The sequence below is a fragment of the Zonotrichia leucophrys genome, chromosome 17 (assembly GCF_028769735.1).
Source record: "Zonotrichia leucophrys gambelii isolate GWCS_2022_RI chromosome 17, RI_Zleu_2.0, whole genome shotgun sequence".
Classification (NCBI taxonomy): Eukaryota; Metazoa; Chordata; class Aves; order Passeriformes; family Passerellidae; genus Zonotrichia; species Zonotrichia leucophrys.
This window is the reverse complement of record NC_088186.1, coordinates 2,955,305-2,975,117: the sequence shown is the minus strand read 5'-3', so window position 1 is coordinate 2,975,117 and position 19,813 is coordinate 2,955,305. Positions and strand designations below refer to the sequence as shown.

Genomic DNA, 19,813 nt, shown 5'->3' with positions numbered 1-19,813 from the left:
AGCAGAGCGGTGATTATTCAGTTGTGCTGATGTTGGCTTGGAGGCATCCTCAGAGCTCCTCTTTCCCTCATTCCAGGCAAGGAAGGGCTACCAGAAAACCATCCTGGAGATCAACACGCCCAAAGTGGAGCAGGTGCCCATAGTCGACATCATGTTCAATGACTTCGGAGAAGCGGCACAGAAATTTGGATTCGAGGTGGGACCAGCTTGCTTCCTGGGCTAAAAGAGCCACCTGAACCTAGTCTCCAAATGAGCAACCTCGTAACCTCATTGCGCCATTTAATTAAAAACAAAAAAAGAGAAAAAAGGAAAAAAAACGGAGAAAAAAAAAGAATTCCTCGTCACGTGCACGGTCTGAAACTGGACAGCGATGGGTTATTATTTTTTTTTCCCCTCCTCCTCCTCCTCCTCCCCACCTATTTTGTTGTGTCCCTGGTTCTGCCCCAGCCCCTCTGTGCCCCCCTCAGCCATTCCCAGGATGGATATGGAATCTCATGACCAACAGCCACACACGGAGACCTGGCCCTGTCCCTGCTGCTGCCACCGAGCTGAGCCCACCTCCAGCAAACTCCTCCTGCCTCCTCCTCCTCTTCTCACCAGGAAGCGTTTGTTTGCTCCTAAGGAAAAAAAAAAAAATGGAAAAAACTTGAAATTCCTCGTGTCCAGCTCAATGTTGAAGTCCTGGCAGTCCTGGATCTGAAGCTCCTCAGAGGGGTTTTGTTGCCTTCCACGAGGTTTGGATCAGCTCCAGCATGGCCAATTCCAGAATTTTCCATGTTTCCTCCGCTGAGTTTGCCTCATTCCGCGTTTTCCAAAGTGCTGACTCAAGGTCACACTGGGCATCTCTTTGCCTTGTCTTAAAGGTGCTTCTATTTTTGTATGTTTGTGAGTAAATATTTGTGTCGTATTTTATTTGAGATGTTGGAATGTCTCCGCCTTCAAACCATGCGTGTGACCTTGTCTGTATTGAAGCCACCCCATCCCAGCCAAGCTTCCAGCTGGGAATGAAGACAGCAGCTCCTGTCCCCACTTGTGCCTCTTCCCAGCCCCAAACTGGGATCTGGAGCCTTGGAATTTCCCCCAGGATCAGGTGCAAACCAGCCCCCTGAGCCACAGATGCCTTTTGGAATGATTCCTTTCCAAATGAGGAAATTAAAGCCACTTTTTAACAAAATTCCCTACAAATCCCCTAATCTAAAAGCAGGATCTGCATTGAGTCTCTGCCTTTTCATCCACCTGCTTAACACCCATATTTTAAATTAATTCTTCTTTTTTTCTTTCAGCATTCCTTTAAAATGATAAGAATTAAACCTGAATCCATTCCCAGTGGCAGATCCCAGTGGCAGGGGAAATCCATTTGTCCTCTCTGAATATCAAGAATAAAATAAAAAAACCTTAAAAAAAAAAAGAAGAAAAAAAAGGTGCTTTATATAGTTATTTTTACATATCTCTGTGGTGCTATCTGATAACTTTAACACAACACTGGGGATACCCTGCCACTGGCCAATCTCCCACTTGGCTTTTTAGGCACTTTCAGGCAGATTTTGGCTGCTGATAAATGCATGGCACCTTCTTATCTCTTCTGTCCAAATCCTGCTCCTCTCCTTCCTTGGATAGGCCCATGTAGAAAAACACATTAAATGTCTACAATTTTTATTATTATTATTATTATTATTTGGTTTTCCCAAGGATATCCACGTCTTTTCCCGGTTGGAAGCAGAGCAGATTGTCCTCAGTGGCTGAACGTTTGTGGTGCTAATTTATGTCGATGTTGGGTGTCCTGAAGCCGTGGGGGTGCTGCCCGCCCAGCAATCCGGGGAATTTGCAATTTTTCCTGCTCTTCCCACTCTTTCTTATTCCTTCCACGGCTCCCAACGTGCTGACACCCTCTTCTTTTCCCATTTATTTTTCCTTCCTTGCCCATTTGCCTTCTTCAGGTCTCTCAGCTGGAAAATAACCGTTGCAAGGTGGGGGTTTTATAAATTATTATTATTATTATTATTATTATTATTATCCTTCAGCCCGGAGCGTTCAGCTCAAGGGGGATTTTTCACCAGCAAGGAAAAGACATCACATTTACTGTGAAAAAAGCCTTTATATGATGTCTTTTCCCCCCTCCTGCCCAAATTGAGAGCAGCAGCATCCGAGGGAGGGAGCGGCGATGCCAGAGGTGCTTTTGGGGCCTGGAGGAGCCGTGTCCATCCCTCTCCCTTCTTCTCCTGTGCTCTCTCTCCCACTTTAGGGAATTAAAAAAAAAAAAAAAAAAAAACCAAAAGGTGCTACCCTAAAAACTGCAGACTCCGGGCAGTAGAGCAGTGAAAAGGAATTTAGGATAATAAATAAGGAATTCAGCTTCTCAGTCACCTTGGCAACAGCGGGAAGGGCAGGAAAGGTTGCACATCCCAGCAAAGCCATATCCTGATATTTCTGATATTTTGATATTTGTCCACACCTGTGTGTGTGTGTCTGCCCAGGTCATGGGATTCTGTTCTCAATTTTCTCAATTTTCTCATCAAGGGAGCTTTTTTTCTTTTTTTTCTTTTTTTTTTTCCCTTTTGGTTTCTCTGCTTGAAGAAGAAGAAAAAAAAAGAAAAAAGAATAAAAATTTCCTCTGTTGAATTCCACAGTGTTGTAATTGTACTGAGCTCCCAACTGTTCCAATCCCCCCCAGACCACTTAGCTACGGTATATTGCAATAAAATTACTACTTGTATTTGCAGACCTTCTTTTTGTGTAATTTTATTTCCCTCCTCCCCTTAATATATATTGACTTGAACAAATGTTGATAAGAAAAATAAAACCTATGGAAAAAAAAAACCCCAAACTTCTAGTACATAAGGCCCTTTTTAAAATATAGTGTCAAATGCCGTATTGTACATTTCTTCAAAGTCCAATAAACATGTCATAAAATTTAAGTGTAATGCCCATAAGAGCTATTTTTAAATATTTTAAACCTGTGTAATAAAGGAATAAATGTAATAGATTTTTTTTTTCCAATAAATCAAGTTTACTGTTTCCACCTAAACCCCCGTGATGTTGAATCTCTTCTTGGAGTTGATTGCAGCGGGATTTCCCCAGGAGCCCCCTGCCCCGTGGAGCCTGGAAAGTTCAGCAGAGCTGCAGTGCAAGTGCTTAAAGGTAAAGAAATGCTGTAAAATACAACCCAAACCCACCATGGGGAGGAATTCCAGGCCTGGAATATTTTCTTTGTTGTATGTTTGGCTTTTTTTCCTTCTTAGTGAGAAGTTCCAGTGCAAAAATCCAATGTGGTTTTGGTTGGATGTGGAGGAGAAGATTGTGTGGCCACCAGCTCTTCACCTTCTTCACAGCAGCAGAAACTTCACCAGAGGAGTTTTTCTCTTGTTAATCTTCTCATACCAAGACAAATTCAGGAATAAAAGAATATTCCAGCTTCTTGGTGAGCTCCTTAACCCCCAATTTCCCGTTCTTGGCCCCAGGGCTCTGCTGTGTGGAAGGAAACACCACAGGGGACACTTTGCTCATCCTCTCCTCCTCTTCTCCTGCAGGTTTCAGTCCAGGACCCTCTGGAATTCACTGTGGGAAACTGCACCAGTGGCTGCCACTGGATCCGAGTCACTCTGGTCCTCAGGAGCTTCTCCAAACAAGCCCTGGTTGGTGCTGCAGCTCCAGGAGGTGTTGGACCTTCAGGAGGGGACATTTGGAGCTCTGCAGGTGGGTCAGGGGCCACAAGCCCAGCTCTGTGGTGGCCAAGCCAAGCTCTGTGTCCCAAAAGCTTCTGACCTTCATTCTTTGGCTGTGGGATCTCAGCATCTGAGTCCTGAGATGCCGAGCCACCGAGACCACCCTTGGGGGGCTCGGGAGTCCTGGAATGTTCCAGAAGTGTCTGGTGGCTGGACTTTGATCCTACACAGGAGACGACACCTGTATGAGGATAGGAGGGTTTCACCGGGGTGAATGGTGAAGGGATTGGTTAATTAGAGGGTGAGACACAGGGTTTAGGATTTATGTACAGGGGGGTTTAGAGAAGTAAGATGGAGGAATTGGGGCGTGTCCTGTCCTTCTTCTTCTTCTTCTTCTCCTCCATCTTCTTTGGTGATGGTGGCACTTTTGGATTGGTCATTACTGAAAGTGCACCGGGCAATAAGAATAAATGGTATTGGGGAAAAATGATAAATATTGTACACGTAACAATGGGTATAAAGATAGGTGACTGTCCGGAGGGCAGCACAGTGTGCTCATGGCTGGCTGCTGAGCAGAGCTCTGTCGGGCTGAAAGAAAATCTTTTAGATAAACAATTAATAAACATAAAAACCGAAAGAAGAACTGAAGCCTCTTCTCGTTCTTCGATACGCGGGCTGCCCCAAGGCCACCCCGGGCCTTTCCAGGCCCTTCAAACAGCCGAAAACCGGACATTTGGCTGCAGAAGGTCTGTGATGATCTTCAAAAGTGTCCAGAGAAGGAGCCAAAGTCACAGATTGAGGTGGGTTGGAAGGGAAATTGAAGATCAGCCCCAGTTCCATGGGCAGTGCCTTCGAGGCAGGAAGAAGTTCATTTCTTCTCATAATGGAGCAATAAATTCCCTTTCTCTGAAAGATTCAGGTGTCCTGTGGCTGCTATCTCACTGCCAGTCCTTTCTTTAGAAAAAGTAGCCTACATAGCACAGTTTCTATTTTAACATTTGTTATAACCTAAAACTACATTTAACACACTACTTAAGAGAATTAATTCAGCATCACTTTCTAACACAACGCATATAACATTCATTGTAATATTTGCAAAAAGACAATCATAAAATACGATTTTTTCATGTGGGGTTTTATTTTAAGTGTCCTGCACTGGGAATTCTGCCCTGGGCTGGGATTTGTGCCCTGCTGTGTGAGGAGAGCAGGTAAAACCTGCAGAGTTTTTCCCTCGCTGTTGGTTCTGCAGGAAGATGTGTCCATGTGCTTCCCACACTGGTGCCAGGGGTGAAACAGGGGCTGCTGTGGATTTGCTGTCTGCCTGGGACATGGGAACTGTTCTTTGCTTTGATTTTCAGCCCTGCTCTGGAGGAAGAGGCGCAGCCCCTCGTGCTGCTCTGTGACCAGTCACTCCCTGCTTTTCATCTTGCATTCCCTTGCCTTGCTTCAGTTGGACTCCATCATCTCAAGGTGTTTTACAGCCTGAAGAATTTTGTGATCTAACAGGTGGAGCACTGGCTGTCCCTAAAGGAGCCCATCCCACATGATTTGTAGGAGTGGGATGGAGAACAGAGACCAGAGGCTTTCACCAAACACAGCTGGCTTGGACCTGAGGCTGCACCAGCACCAACCAGCACATCCCAGTTCCTCCTGGGAGCTGGGAAAGGGGACAGGATCACAACCCTGGCCTGTCCCCCTCCCTGTGCCCCTCAGGGTCACATTGGGACCACAACTCCTGCTCTCCACAAGATGTCACAGCTCTGGCTGGGATGCTCCTGCTGCTGTCGCCTCTCCAAGAGATGTTCTTCCCCCATCTCCTCAAACCCTGTGTTTACAACAGACTGGTAAAAATAAAAATGGCCAGAAAAGGAGCGTTGGCACTGGTTAAATTTAGAGAGCAGATCCTGGGCATCCCCTCCCTGTCTAGGTGAGTTTTGGCAAACAAGGAGGGAAGCTGTGAATGCGTGTTCCATACAAAGGATGGAGCAGCCTGAGTGCCACCAGAGCTCTCCTGGAGAGACAGAAACAGCAGGACCAAGTGGGAGGCTGCAATGAGGAGGGGAGAGGATTGTGCATGAATTAGCATGGAGAAAATATGCAAATTGTTGGGTAGAGTGAGGCTCTCGTGGCATTCAAAGGAGCTGGAGCTATTCTTGTCCTTCAGCTGCTTTTTGTCCTGCATCTTCTCCCAGCCAGGCTGGATTTGGCTTGGGTTTGTTTTTATTAATGTCTCAAGCAAAAAGGAAAATTTATCTGACCCACAGCTCTGGGAAAAGGAAAAAAAAACCCACAAAAACTGTCTTATATCTTCCTGTGAGAAAAAACAAGTGAGCTGGAAGTGCTTCTGGCAGTTCAGCACCACCTGTAAATTAATCTACAGAGTGCCCAGAAAAGCTGAAGCAGTGCAAGTCAGATGTGTCCCCTCTCTTCACACCTTGCCCAGGAGCTGGGCCTCTGCAAATTACCTGCCCTGGCTTTCCAGCCAGACAATTCCCTTTTTTTAATTTTTTAATATATTTTTTTACAGGACTGCTCAGTGCTGTGTGTGTCACTTGGCACCAGGAGCCTGGTGTCCCTCTGCCATGAGCTGGTGGGAAGCAAGGATTTATCATAATTATCCATCAATTATATTATCATCCATCAATTATATTATCCCTGCATAATCTGGATTTTCCTTCATTTTTATTTTCTTCTCTTGTGCTTTTCCTTTGAGGCCAAGCTGGGCTGATGTTCCCAACATCTGTCAGGGGCTGTTTAGGTAGGGCTGCTGCTCTGCCATTGTGCAGTGACCCAAAACCAGCCTTGGAAATAATTCATCCTTCTTAATTCATCCTTCCCTCAGCACTTCCAGCTCTGGGGAATCCAATCCCTTTTCCCATTAGGGGATCTTCTGTGGAAATCCTGGATTTGGGGTCTTGCACTGAAAATCCATTTTGCTTTTGATCTGAGAGCAGCAGGAGTTTGGTGAGCTGGACTTTTATTAATGGCACCTATTGCCACCTCATTTATTCCTCATAACTTCTCTGCCTGCAGATTGTCCCCATCCTGGGGCATCGTGGCAGCAAAGCGATTTTCTCCAACCCGAGTGCTCCTATAGCAGCAAACCAAACCCAGTTCACACTCCTATTAACATCATTCCTCAAACATCCCCGAGGCAAAAACAAACACCCCAAAGAAACGGAGCACACAAAACCCTGCAGAAAGCAGCTGTTCCCTCCTTCAGAGGGGAGCCAACGTCGCTTGTTCCTTCGGAGAAGCACAACGAGGGGAGCTGCGAAGCGCTGAAATTACATCTTGTAAGCACTGCCTGTCACGCTCAGAGGCACCCCTGCAACAGCCAGAGCCAGCCTGGCAGCCCTGGGACTGCGTGTTCTCATCCTGCCTAATTATTAATATGTTAATTGGACAGTGAGATGTTGTTCTTTGCGGAAAATTCCCTGCGCCGCGCTTGGATTATTCTGGTTTTTTCCCCCTCAGGCTGCTTCTCAGCTCGCAGATTTTTTGAGCAGAGCCTGAGGGATCTTTTTGCCCCATCCCTGGAAGTGTCCAAGGCCAGGTTGGATGGGTTTGGAGCAGGCTGGGATAGTCAAGGTGTCCCTGGATGAGCTCTGAGGTTCCTCCAACCCAACTCCTTCCTGGATTCTCTGATTCCCTGGGCATTCCAAGAGAGTCCCAGGTCAGGAGAGCATCAGGAACAATTCATCAGCAGTACATAGATGATGGTTCAGATGATAATTCATCATCAGTGCTGATAATTTGGGAATATCCCACAACCTGAAGGTGGAAGGGAATTGCCATGATTATGTCGCTGCCTGGGGATCCAGAGTGAAAAATGCCCTGACTGTGCCTTTTTATGTTTAAAATGTCACCAGGAGGTGCTGGGGTCTGCCAAAGGTGGTCTGACACATCCCAGGTGTGATGATGAGTAAAATCTCTTCAGGACTGAGGCACAAATTCACCCAAAGCTCTCCTGGGAGCTCCCAGTTGGAAAACTGGGCTGGGAAATGCCTCCCTTCAGCCCCCATCTCCCCCATTGCTCCTCACTGCCACCGGCATGATGCTGGATTTCAGGAGGGAGCAGCAGCTACTTAAAAAAAACCCCAAATTGTCCCTCTTTAGGATTTTCCCTTCAAGCAGGTTGATCCAAGACCCCGTTGAAACAGAAATCAAAAACCTGCCAGACTCAAAATATTAATTAAGATACACAACAGGGAGAGAGGGGGAGAGGAAGGAGGGGGGCGTCCATTCAGGAATTATCTGTTCCACGAGGCAGCGTTTGTGGCTTCCACACACATCCATCATTTTTGGGAGGGGGAAAAAGCAAGAAATTAAATCCAGCCCCAGAGGAAGTTTGTCCACCACCATGGATTTAATTTCCCAACTTGCATCAGGCAAAGATTAACCTTGCTGAAGGGCACCAGTGGAGCGGGGAGCAATGTACAAATTAATCCCTGCTATGAGTTTCTCCAGGAGGAAACACTGAGCAGGATTAAATATTTATTGTATATAAATACCTTCTTTCCCACCTCCCCCATTTCCTCTCCTGATCTGCATTTCAGGCTCCTTCCAGTTTGCCCAGCAAGAGTGCAAGGGTTTGTTTTTCCTCCTGGATGAGGAGGAAGGTTTGAGGAATAATTCATTTGCCACCTTGATTTTTCCTTTCCCTCCCCTCCCAAGATTGATACCGTGGCACTTAAAGGGGAGAAAATCAAGTTGTGCTGATCTATGACCAGGCACTATTTATTCTCATCTGCAATTTTCTTCAGCATCCTCAGAATTAAAATCCCTTTGCAATCCCTGCAGCTGGCTGCAATGTGCCATTTCCCTGCCTGCCCTCCTCAGATGTCTTTTCCCTCTGATCAGGCCCCGCCGTTATCGATGATGTGATTCTGCTTTACATTCTGATGCTTCTGGGGTTTTTTGGGCCATAAATAATGTTCCTGTGCAGCTCAGGCACAATCATTCTGAGGGTTTGTTGTTGCTTTTTTTTTATTTTCTTATTCCTTTTCCTTCTCTCTTTTTCTTTCTATCTTTCTTTCTCCAGCTCTTGCAAGGGGTGATAAATTCAGAATTTCTTCCCCCAGTGTACGATATGGAGCCCATTCCTTCTCACCTGGGGTTTAGGCTCAGGGGTGACCCTAAAAACAGGAAAAAAACCCTTTTCCATGGATCCTGGGCTTTCTGGGAGGAACAAACCATGGCTCAGCACTTTAATCCTAGAAAGCAGCAGAAGGGCACAGTGTCCCTCTGTTGTCCCCAGCTGGGGACATTGTTGGAGCAGATGAAGATGAAACCTGTTATTTTAGAGATTACCTGTTTTCCATGGATATTCCTCCTTGCTGGGATGATGGGATTTGGGCTGGCATGGATGTGCCCTCTGCATCCTGCCCCAGCCTCCTGGAGCAGAGAAAATGTGACAGCAAGGCTGCAAAACATTTATATTTAATGGATTTTTGTCTGATTAGAAATAGAAAAACATCTGAAAAGCATTTGGACATGAAAAACATGGAAAAATATCTGAAAACAGCTGGAGATGAACCATCCCACCAGGTCCTTGCACCTCTTGATTCCTCTCTCCATGACCTGGAGAATCTCTTTGCTCTGTAGATGACCTGGAGTGTCTCTCCCTGCTCTCCAGGAGGAGCAGGAGCATCTCCAGGTCACCATTTCCAGGAGCAGGAGCATCTCCAGGTCACCATTTCCAGGAACATCTCCAGGTCACCATTTCCAGGAGCAGGAGCATCTCCAGGTCACCATTTCCACCTGCTGCCCTCGGCTTGCTGAGCCAAAGTGAGCTCAGGGAGAGGAAATGCCCTTGAGAAGTGCCAGGATTGGGTTAGACTGGAAATCAGGAAAGGTTTAATCACTGGAAGGGTTGGTAGGGCTGGAAAAGCTGCCCAGGGAAGGGGTGGAAGGGTTTAGAAGACACAGGTTGGGACAGGGTTGAGTGGTGGCCTTGGCAGTGCTGGGTTAAGGGATGGATGTGATGATTTCCCAGGGTTTTTCTGTGATTCCACAGCCCAAACCCATCCTGGGGGCTGCACTGAGGGGACACTGCAGGTGCCAGGGGCAGGGGCTGGTTTGTGTCACTGCTTTGGAGCTCTGGGACAGAGCCCAGGTGGCTCCAGCTGAGTGAGAGGGGTCAGGACCCCCCAAATCAGCCCCAGCATCGCTCCAGAGCTGGAGTGAATCATGGAGGGGACTCAATTCCTCCTCCTCTCCCTGCCCCAGAGCTTTCCTGCTGCCCAGGGGTGGGGAGAACTCCCAGGCTCCATCAGTGCCGGTTTTTTTCGGCTGTTTGAAGGGCCTGGAAAGGCCCGGGGTGGCCTTGGGGCAGCCCGCGTATCGAAGGACGAGAAGAGGCTTCAGTTCTTCTTTCGGTTTTTATGTTTATTAATTGTTTATCTAAAAGATTTTCTTTCAGCCCGACAGAGCTCTGCTCAGCAGCCAGCCATGGGCACACTGTGCTGCCCTCCAGGCCGCCACCTATCTTTATACCCGTTGTTACGTGTACAATATTTATCATTTTTCCCCAATACCATTTATTCTTATTGCCCGGTGCACTTTTAGTAATAACCAATCCCAAAGTGCCACCATCACCAAAGAAGATGGAGGAGAAGAAGAAGAAGAAGAAGGACAGGACACGCCCCAATTCCTCCATCTTACTTCTCTAAACCCCCCTGTACATAAATCCTAAACCCTGTGTCTCACCCTCTAATTAACCAATCCCTTCACCATTCACCCCGGTGAAACCCTCCTGTCCTCATACAGGTGTCGTCTCCTGTGTAGGGTCAAAGTCCAGCCACCAGACACTTCTGGAACATTCCAGGACTCCCGAGCCCCCCAAGGGTGGTCTCGGTGGCTCGGCACCTCAGGACTGAGATCCTGAGATCCGACACATCAGGATGGGGTTTCCAATCATTTTGGGGATCCTTCCCTTTAATTTCCAGCACCAACAGCCCTTTGTGGCTCACAGAGAACCCACCTGAAAATGTCTGTGCCACGGAGCCATTCCCCACTTGGAAAGGCTTTGCTGGGGCCCATCCAGCACCATCCACACGCCTGAATTCCTGTTTATTTTGTAAAAGCCCGAGATTTTTGCGTTGTTTTGTCTCTCGTTTTGCAGAGTTAATCGGATTGGCAAGCGCAGAAAGGAGCTGCCAGGGGAAGCAGCTGCTGAGCAGCACAAAGCTGGGTGTGTAATCCAAGCTTTACCCACAGCCTGATTAAGATCGAGATGTCTCATTACAGGGTGGATTTCCAGCTGGATTTCACAGCTTTTTGTGATTTCTCCCTTTCACTTTTTTTTTCTCCCCACTCATATAATTCGCTGCTTTTCGCTGGGGGGAAAAGAGAGTTTGGTTGAACACGTGTTGCACTGAGCAACATCCTCAATTTAAATGGAAATTCTATCAATAACAAATGTTCTCTCTCTTTCCTCACCGGGGGAAGGGCTTGGAAATATCATTCAGAGGAAAAAGAAACTCCACCAGAGCTCAGAGCCAGCACAAGAACAACCCCAGTCCTCTGGCAGGGCCAATTGCAGATAATAAAGTGCCCATTTGTTGCAGCTGAGATGGTGGAAATGAGCTGGAGGAAAGAGGAGTTCAGCAATCCGGGCTGAAAAATCAAATTAAGGGAGAGGGGAAGTGGGAATCTCCTTATGGAGTGACTGTGATCATTTACTGCAGCAGCTTTGGGTGGAAACAGGGGCAGGGAAAGGGAGCCAGGAGCTCCTGGAAGGAACTTTGAGTGATCCAATCTAGGGCTTGAGGAGTTTAGGGTGGATAAAGAAATGCCTGGGTCTCAGCCTGTCACCCTCTCCAAGTCCTGTTCTCTTTTCCCATCATTAATTTGTTATTTCAAGTCTGGCTTGTTGGAGCAGGGATTTCTCTATGTCGGGTAATGCTGGGAATGCCCTGTAACACATCCCTAACTAAACATAACCAACACTGAAATTTAGGTTAAAATACATCTGTCCCTCTTCTCCAGGGAGAAAACCTATAAAAAAATATTCAGTTTTTCCATCATCACTCAAAACTCCAGAAATCTTCAGAAATTACTCTTTTCTGGTTGAGAAAACTTTTCCAAACGAGAAACTTTGCCAGGTGTCCATCTTGTTAAAAAGCCATTTCCTCCTAAAAGAGATGCTTGGAGGAAGATTTTTCAACTGGCTGTAGCAATAAATCATTGAGTATTGCTGCCTTTGACTGGTGAGATTTACAGGGGCTGGGCAGGTGATTTATGGGGGATTGGAGGAAGATGCTTTTGGACTGCAATCCATGGAGCAAATCCTGGCTCCTTCCCAGCTGGAGCTGCAACCTCTGTGCACGGGGTGAGGCTCAGATCCATGGATTCCCTTTAAAATGCAGAGTTTCATTAGGATCAGGCTCTTTTTGGGATGTTGGGATATCTCCCTGTACATGCATTTGCCTTTCTGTGTTCTTGCAGGGCTAGTCCAGCTCTGCTGGATGGTGGCTGAAGGAAGAAAAACACTCTATGCCCTCAGGTGTTAACTTGCCTTTATTTGTGGGTTTTTTAAATTTTATTTACAATAATACCTATTGTGGAATGGTCTGAGTAGTAGCAAGAGGCTTTTGTTTTTAACATGCTGTTTTAACTAGCTGTTGTAAACATGTCAGCTGGATCTTGAGAAGAGCTTAAACAGGAAGGTAGAACAGGGGTCTGTAAAAATGTTTTGTGTGTGAATTGGAAAGGGAGAAACAGAGCTTTCTACATAAAAAGCTGGAAGAGAGACACTGGCAGCACTGGTGGAGTGGTTTCAAGTTGGGATGATGCTCAGATCCATGAATTCCTTTCCAGGATGCAGAGTTTCATTAGGATCAGGGTCAGGATGTTGGGGTGAGGCTCAGATCCATGGATTCCCTTTAAAATGCAGAGTTTCATTAGGATCAGGCTCTTTTGGGGAGGCTCAGATCAATGGATTTCCTGTTAGGATGCAGAGTTTCATTGGGGTGAGGCTCAGATCCATGGATTCCCTTTAAAATGCAGATTCATTAGGATCAGGCTCTTTTGGGGAGGCTCAGATCCATGAATTCCTTTCCAGGATGCAGAGTTTCATTAGGATCAGGCTCTTTTGGGGAGGCTCAGATCAATGGATTCCCTGTTAGGATGCAGAGTTTCATTAGGATCAGGGTCAGGATGTTGGGGTGAGGCTCAGATCCATGGATTCCCTTTAAAATGCAGAGTTTCATTAGGATCAGACACTTTTGGGGTGTTGGGGTGCAGGGAGAGGCAGCCAAGCACCCCCAATCCCACATTTCCTGCTCTGATGGGGCTCTGGCTGCTCCCCTTTGTTTTCCAGAGCCAGAATTCCAGGAGCAGAGGGAAATCCCATCCCAGGTGTGTGTTAATCAATCAGGATTGCTCAGGCTGGGAGGGATAAACATCTTTTCCTCTTTATATTTCATTTATTTGTTAATTTAAGCCCTGCTGTCCCCGTGCTCCCAGCCCAGGGCAGGTTTCTCCTCTGAGGTGATGATGCTCAGAGGCTCCAGCTCCTCCAAAAATCGGGAAAAAGATTAAAAATTCCCAGGGCCTGCCCATCTTTGGGGTGTAGCTGCTTTTCTAAATCCATCACGCTCTGTTTGTCACGCTGATGGATGCGCTGCCCATATGTTTAAATACCACAGACATGCAGCCTTGCAAATATCTGCTCACCCAGGAGGAATCATCCTGCTTGACAGGCAATCAAGGCAAGATCAGGGTTTTTTTCCTCATCATCACCAGCTCCGAGAGCCTTTGGAGAAGTTTCCATGTCCTTCTCCCTGTGTGGGGCCTCACCATTTGCTGCTGGGGTCAGGGCAGTTTTCTTTTTGCAAAACCCATCACCATCCTCCAAAAGAAACCCAAGCAGGGCCTTGTGCCATAAATCACGGCAGGAAAAATGAAACGTGGGAGCTTTCCAAGCCCCAGCAGGGCAGGGATGATGCTGGATTCATCAATCCCAAGGCGTGGCTGGAGCTTGAGCTTTGCCCTTTACGAGCAGGAGAGATTTCTGAGCCTGTGGCAATGAGAGCAGAGAGGAGAAATGAAACATAATCACCCTCCGAGTCTGCCTGGCCTGAGCTTCTGCAGGAAAAGCTGCAAGAGCCACCTGTGTGAAATAAAAGGCTTCAAGGAGCAAAGGAATCAATTTTATCCAGAGCGATTTTTCTTGCAGGCTGAGGGATGGATCCTCTGTGCCCCAGTGCACATCCTTGGTTAATAACTGGAGAGAAAACTAAACTGCATTTTCAGCCCTGGAGTTTGAGGGAGGGAAGGAGCAGCGCTTCTCGAGGAGCACGAGAGTTGTGAAAGCTCTTCAACACCTTTAGTTCCTGTGGAGCATCTGCTGATATTTTATTTTTGGCACCTATCAAGCATCTATTATCCCTGCTGAGAGTTAACCCTGTTGTGTTTGTGTGTGGAAAATAAAAAGCTCACTGAGTGAGAAGCAAGGGGAATGTTCCTTTGGAGAGGGAGCAGCGCAGTGGGGATGATATTTCAGAGTTTAAAATCTGCATCCTGGGGAGCTGAAATAGCCAAAATCAAGGTTTGGCTTGGATGGTTTTCATGCCATGGAACCCACCCAAAATCCAGAATCAGGAATCTGCAGCTTCACACCCACCCCTGTACCCATGGCCCTGGTGTGTCCTTGCTCAGCGTTGGTGGTAATGTGATTTTAAAAGGGAAATTAAAGGGAAATAAAATGGAAACAAAAATGAAATAAAAAGAAATGAAAGGGAAACAAAAAGGAAATAAAATGGAAATTAAAAGGAAATAAAAAGGAAATAAAAAGGAAATAAAAAGGAAATAAAAAGGAAATAAAAGGAAATAAAAAGACGTGAAAGGGAAATGAAAGGGAAATAAAAAGTAAATAAAAGGGAAATAAAATGGAAATTAAAAGGAAATAAAAAGGAGATAAAAATAAATGAAATGGGGAATAAAGGGAAATAAAAAAGAAATAAAAGGGAAATAAAGGAGAATTTAAAGGGAAATAAAAAGGAAATAAAAGGGAAATGAAAACGAAATAAAAAATGAAAGTTAAATAAAAGGGAAATGAAAAGGAAATAAAAAGGGAAAAAAGGAAACAAAAAGGAAATAAAATGGAAATTAAAAGGAAATAAAAAGGAAATAAAAAGGAAATAAAAAGGAAATAAAAGGAAATAAAAAGACGTGAAAGGGAAATGAAAGGGAAATAAAAGGGAAATAAAATGGAAATTAAAAGGAAATAAAAAGGAGATAAAAATAAATGAAATAGGGAATAAAGGGAAATGAAAGGGAAATGAAAGGGAAATAAAAAGTAAATAAAAGGGAAATAAAATGGAAATTAAAAGGAAATAAAAAGGAGATAAAAATAAATGAAATGGGGAATAAAGGGAAATAAAAAAGAAATAAAAGGGAAATAAAGGAGAATTTAAAGGGAAATAAAAAGGAAATAAAAGGGAAATGAAAACGAAATAAAAAATGAAAGTTAAATAAAAGGGAAATGAAAAGGAAATAAAAAGGGAAAAAAGGAAATAAAAAGGAAATAAAAGGGAAATGAAAGTGAAATAAAAGGGAAACAAAAAGGAAATAAAATGGAAATGAAAGGGAAATAAAAAGGAAACAAAGGGGAAACAAAAAAGAAAAAAAGGAAATAAATGAAAGTGAAATAAAAGGGAAATAAAAAGGACATAAAAAGAAATGAAAGGGAAATAAAAAGGAAATGAAAGGGAAACAAAAAAGGAAATAAAAAGGAAACAAAAGGGAAATAAAAAGAGAAATGAAAGGGGGAAATGAAATAAAAGGGAAATAAAGGGGAAACAAAAAGGAAATGAAAAGGAAATAAAAAGGAAATAAAGGGGAATAAAAGGGAAATAAAAAGGACATAAAAAGAAATGAAAGGGAAATAAAAAGGAAATGAAAGGGAAACAAAAAGGAAATAAAAGGGAAATAAGCACAAGCCAAGTGGCTGCTGTGGGTGTGAGCCCAGGGTTCAGTGCCAGCGCTCCTGCCCGCAGAGTTTGCTGCTGAAGGATTCTGCAGGTGCCAGGTGAGGGCTCACAAATCAGCCAGGGCTCACAGCTCTGTCCTGCCCAGCAGAGCTGGGCTCTGTAAATCACCGTGCACAGAGCCTTTAGTGGGGGCTGTAAATCTCAGAGCTCTCACCTCCATTTTCTTTCCTTCTTTTCTCTTTAATTATTGAAGGCCACACTGAGCATGTCGGATCTCAGGATCTCAGTCCTGAGGTGCTGAGCCACCGAGACCACCTTGGGGGGCTCGGGAGTCCTGGAATGTTCCAGAAGTGTCTGGTGGCTGGACTTTGATCCTACACAGGAGACGACACCTGTATGAGGATAGGAGGATTTCACCGGGGTGAATGGTGAAGGGATTGGTTAATTAGAGGGTGAGACACAGGGTTTAGGATTTCTGTACAGGGGGGTTTAGAGAAGTAAGATGGAGGAATTGGGGCGTGTCCTGTCCTTCTTCTTCTTCTTCTTCTCCTCCATCTTCTGTGGTGATGGTGGCACCTTTGGATTGGTCATTACTGAAAGTGCACCGGGCAATAAGAATAAATGGTATTGGGGAAAAATGATAAATATTGTACACGTAACAATGGGTATAAAGATAGGTGACCGCCCGGAGGGCAGCACAGTGTGCTCATGGCTGGCTGCTGAGCAGAGCTCTGTCGGGCTGAAAGAAAATCTTTTAGATAAACAATTAATAAACATAAAAACCGAAAGAAGAACTGAAGCCTCTTCTCGTCCTTCGATACGCGGGCTGTCCCAAGGCCACTTCGGGCCTTTCCAGGCCCTTCAAACAGCCGAAAAACCGACATGAGCAGAAGGAGGGCTCAAAGCCTTTGTGCAGCCCATGGGTTTGGGAGCGTTTCTGGAGGGTTTGGAGAGTGGCAGACAGATGGGAGAGGTGGCTCAGACCTCCTGCGTGTGAGGGAATTTTTCCTCTTTGAAGCTGAACTTTTGATTTACAAAAATAGCCTGTCTCAATTTTAAACTCGAGCAGATTCCACCACAAACATGGGGGAACTGCTGCTGCTCTTATTCATCTTCTGCCTCAAAAATATCATTTTCATTCCTAGTCAGGAATAAAAGAAAGCAAGGATTGATTAGGAGGAGACCCTAAAATTTTGCTGTTGGGAAATTCACATCATGTGCTGCATAAAACAAAAGAAACTCAGGGGTTTTTTTGTTCTTTCATGGGGCCTCTTTCCAAATTGGAATGAATGAGACGATGATAAGGAGATAAGAAGAGGATATTGAAAGAACAGTGGAAATTGTTTTAGAGATAGATCTCAGGGGGGAAGGCAGTTAGAGAAATTAAGCCAATTAGGCTGGATATGGGCTGCTTTCCCTTTCCTGAAGAAGCTCTCCAAGGTGGATAATGAAGGCCAGGACAGATGTAAGGATTTGTATTCCTGGCTGTGGAGTTTTAATTAGTCCCAGGGTCTTTCTGCAGGGCCACATTGACAGCCAAGGGTGTACTGACCTTTCCTCATTTTCCTTTCCTTTCCTTTCCTTTCCTTTCCTTTCCTTTCCTTTCCTTTCCTTTCCTTTCCTTTCCTTTCCTTTCCTTTCCTTCCCTTCCCTTCCCTTCCCTTCCCTTCCCTTCCCTTCCCTTCCCTTCCCTTCCCTTCCCTTCCCTTCCCTTCCCTTCTCCTTCTCCTTCTCCTTCTCCTTTCCCTTTTTCTTTTTTCTCCCCCTTTTTTCCTTCCCTTTTTCCAGCCCTGCTCATCCCAGGGGCTCTGACATTCCATTTCCTCCTCCCAGCTGTGGCAAAGGCAAAACGAGAGCCACAAACCCCAAAAGCAGAGCAAGCACATCCTGCAGGGGTGAGGAGAGGAGATCCCAACCAGGAATTCCTTCCTGGGCATCCTGAGGGAGCCCCAGGGACAAGGGGACAAAGGGACAGAAGTTTTGGGGTGGGAATCTTCCTTTTGTTTGATGGGACACAATTACAAAGGGACAGATGTTTTGGGGTCTGCTGAGGTGAGAATCTCCCTCCTGTTTGATGGGAGAAGGGAAGAAAGGGACAGATATTTTGGGGTCTGAAGGGGTGGGATTCTTCCCTCCTGTTTGATGGGACAGAGGGACAAAGGGACAGAAGTTCTGGGGTGGGAATCTCCCTCCTGTTTGCTCAGCTTGGCACAAAACCCACTGGGACACGCCAAGTGCTGCAGGAGGTGCCCTCTGCTCCCCTGCCATCCCCTGTGCCCTGCCCACAGGCAAACTCTGATTTCTCCATTCCCTCTCCTGCCTTTTTACCGCGTCCCTGTAATCTCCAGCTCCTTACAAGGGAAGTGCTGTGAGACTCCTTCTTAAGGAAATCTGAGGAGAGCAAAGGCACCTTTCAAGTGCTGATGGTTTCAACACCTTGTCTCGCACTGCTGGAGCACATTCCCCAAGAGCTCTTTGAAATACCAACACTAATCAGGGAAAAGTTCAATTTTCTGCATGCGCCACGTCCCTGGCTGGTGCCTGAGCTGTGTCTGCCACTGCAGCATCTTCCCAGGCCCTGTCAGTGGGGAAAATCCTGAGCCCCCAGGAGAGAACAGAGGTTTTCTCTTCCCAGGGCACCTCTGGAGCTCTGTGGGGGTGGAAGTGAGAGTGGATTTTAGTCTCAGTGCAGCAGGGAAGCTCAAAATGCCTTTGTGAAGTTGATCTTTGAAGGGCTGGCTGAGAGCAGAGGGAAGCTCCTGGTGTCTGATAAAACACTGAGGAGAAACTCAGTCCCACACTTGCTCCCCTGGGCACAAGGAACTCCCAGCCAAGTGTGATAAAAGGGGAAAAAAAACATTTTTTTAAGTGGTTTAATTGAACACCTGAGTGCAGATGAGGGTCTGGAGCTTCCCAGCTTGGGATTTTCTTTGATTTGGGAATGGAGCTGCATTAACTCAGTGGAGCTGGCCCAGCTCATTGTCACCCTTCAGTTCCATTCCCAGGACCCAGGGGACAGCAGGGGCTGCAGGCACTGCTCCTCTTCCTCCCAGGCTGTGTGAGGGAGGAGAAACCTTTCCCATCTCGAGGAGGAATTCACTCCAAGAGTCTCACACAGATTTGTGACCGTGTTCACAGCGGTTCTTGGATGAGGGAAGGGACAAGAATGTTGACTTTATGTTTCAGAAGACTTGATTTATTATTTTATTATATATATTGCGTTAAAACTATACTAAAAGAATAGAAGAAAAGGTTTCATCAGAAGGCTGGCTAAGCTAAGAATAGAAAGGAACGATAACAAAAGTTTGTGGCTCTGGCTCTGTGTCCAAGCCAGCTGGGTGTGATTGGCCATTAATCAGAAACAACCACATGAGACCAATCACAGATGCACCTGTTGCATTCCACAGCAGCAGATAATCAATGTTTACATTTTGTTCCTGAGGCCTCTCAGCTTCTCAGGAGGAAAAATCCTAAAGAAATGATTTTTCATTAAAGATGTCTGCGACACAGATTCGTGTGTGTGTGTGTTCAGAATAACCCAGGCTGCTCAGCACACCGTTCATCCCCGGGGTTTATTGATGCACAAGGATTATTTGCAGGTCTTTGAGATGGGAATATCACTCTCATCCCCTTTGTAACCACGTCTGCATCTGCACTGGGCTGGAGGAAATCAGCTGGGCTCAGGCTGCCAAGTCTCTGCTGCTGCACCAGGGTAAAACCCACAGAAACGAGAGCAGAATCCAGCCCAGAGCTGGCAGTAAATGAACTGCAGCAGCAAAAGCCACTTTAATGGATGTGTACTGCAGCTTAATGGATATGTACAGCTCTTGTTTTATTGCTGGGCTTCAGGAGAGTAGCAAGGCTTTAATTGACTTTGATAGAAGAGGGTCTCCTTAGCACCGCAGTCGAGGGCAAAACCAATCATTAATATAATTAAGGCATTTACTTCCAGCATGTGTTTGCTCCTTCTTACTGTAACTCCTGCCTGGCAAACTCCTGGCTGCTGCATGACCTTGGAGTCGGGCTGCTGCTCACTTTGTTGTGGGGAAAAGGAGAATATTTCACCCGTGCTGTGCACAACGAGCCCGGGATGCTGGAGCTTTGTGCTTTAACCCCACACAGGCAGCACCCAGCGGTGCTTTGGAGGCTCAGGGACTGCAAGGTGCTGTCCCTGCACCTCAACAGAGCATCCCTCACCTGGGCCTGAGCCCT

General features: G+C 45.9%; 1 protein-coding gene across 4 annotated transcripts in view; it reads left to right on the top strand.

The window, feature by feature from the left end:
• COL5A1 (collagen type V alpha 1 chain) overlaps positions 1–3,012 on the top strand; it is a 148,324-nt gene extending 145,312 nt beyond the window's left edge. For all 4 annotated transcript variants that reach the window (XM_064727571.1, XM_064727570.1, XM_064727572.1 and 1 more), the window contains one exon: positions 77–3,012. In XM_064727571.1, the coding sequence (XP_064583641.1) occupies positions 77–223 (147 nt within the window). In that variant the 3' untranslated portion in view covers positions 224–3,012. The remainder of the gene's footprint in view (positions 1–76) is intronic.
• Positions 3,013–19,813: the final 16,801 nt, after the last annotated feature.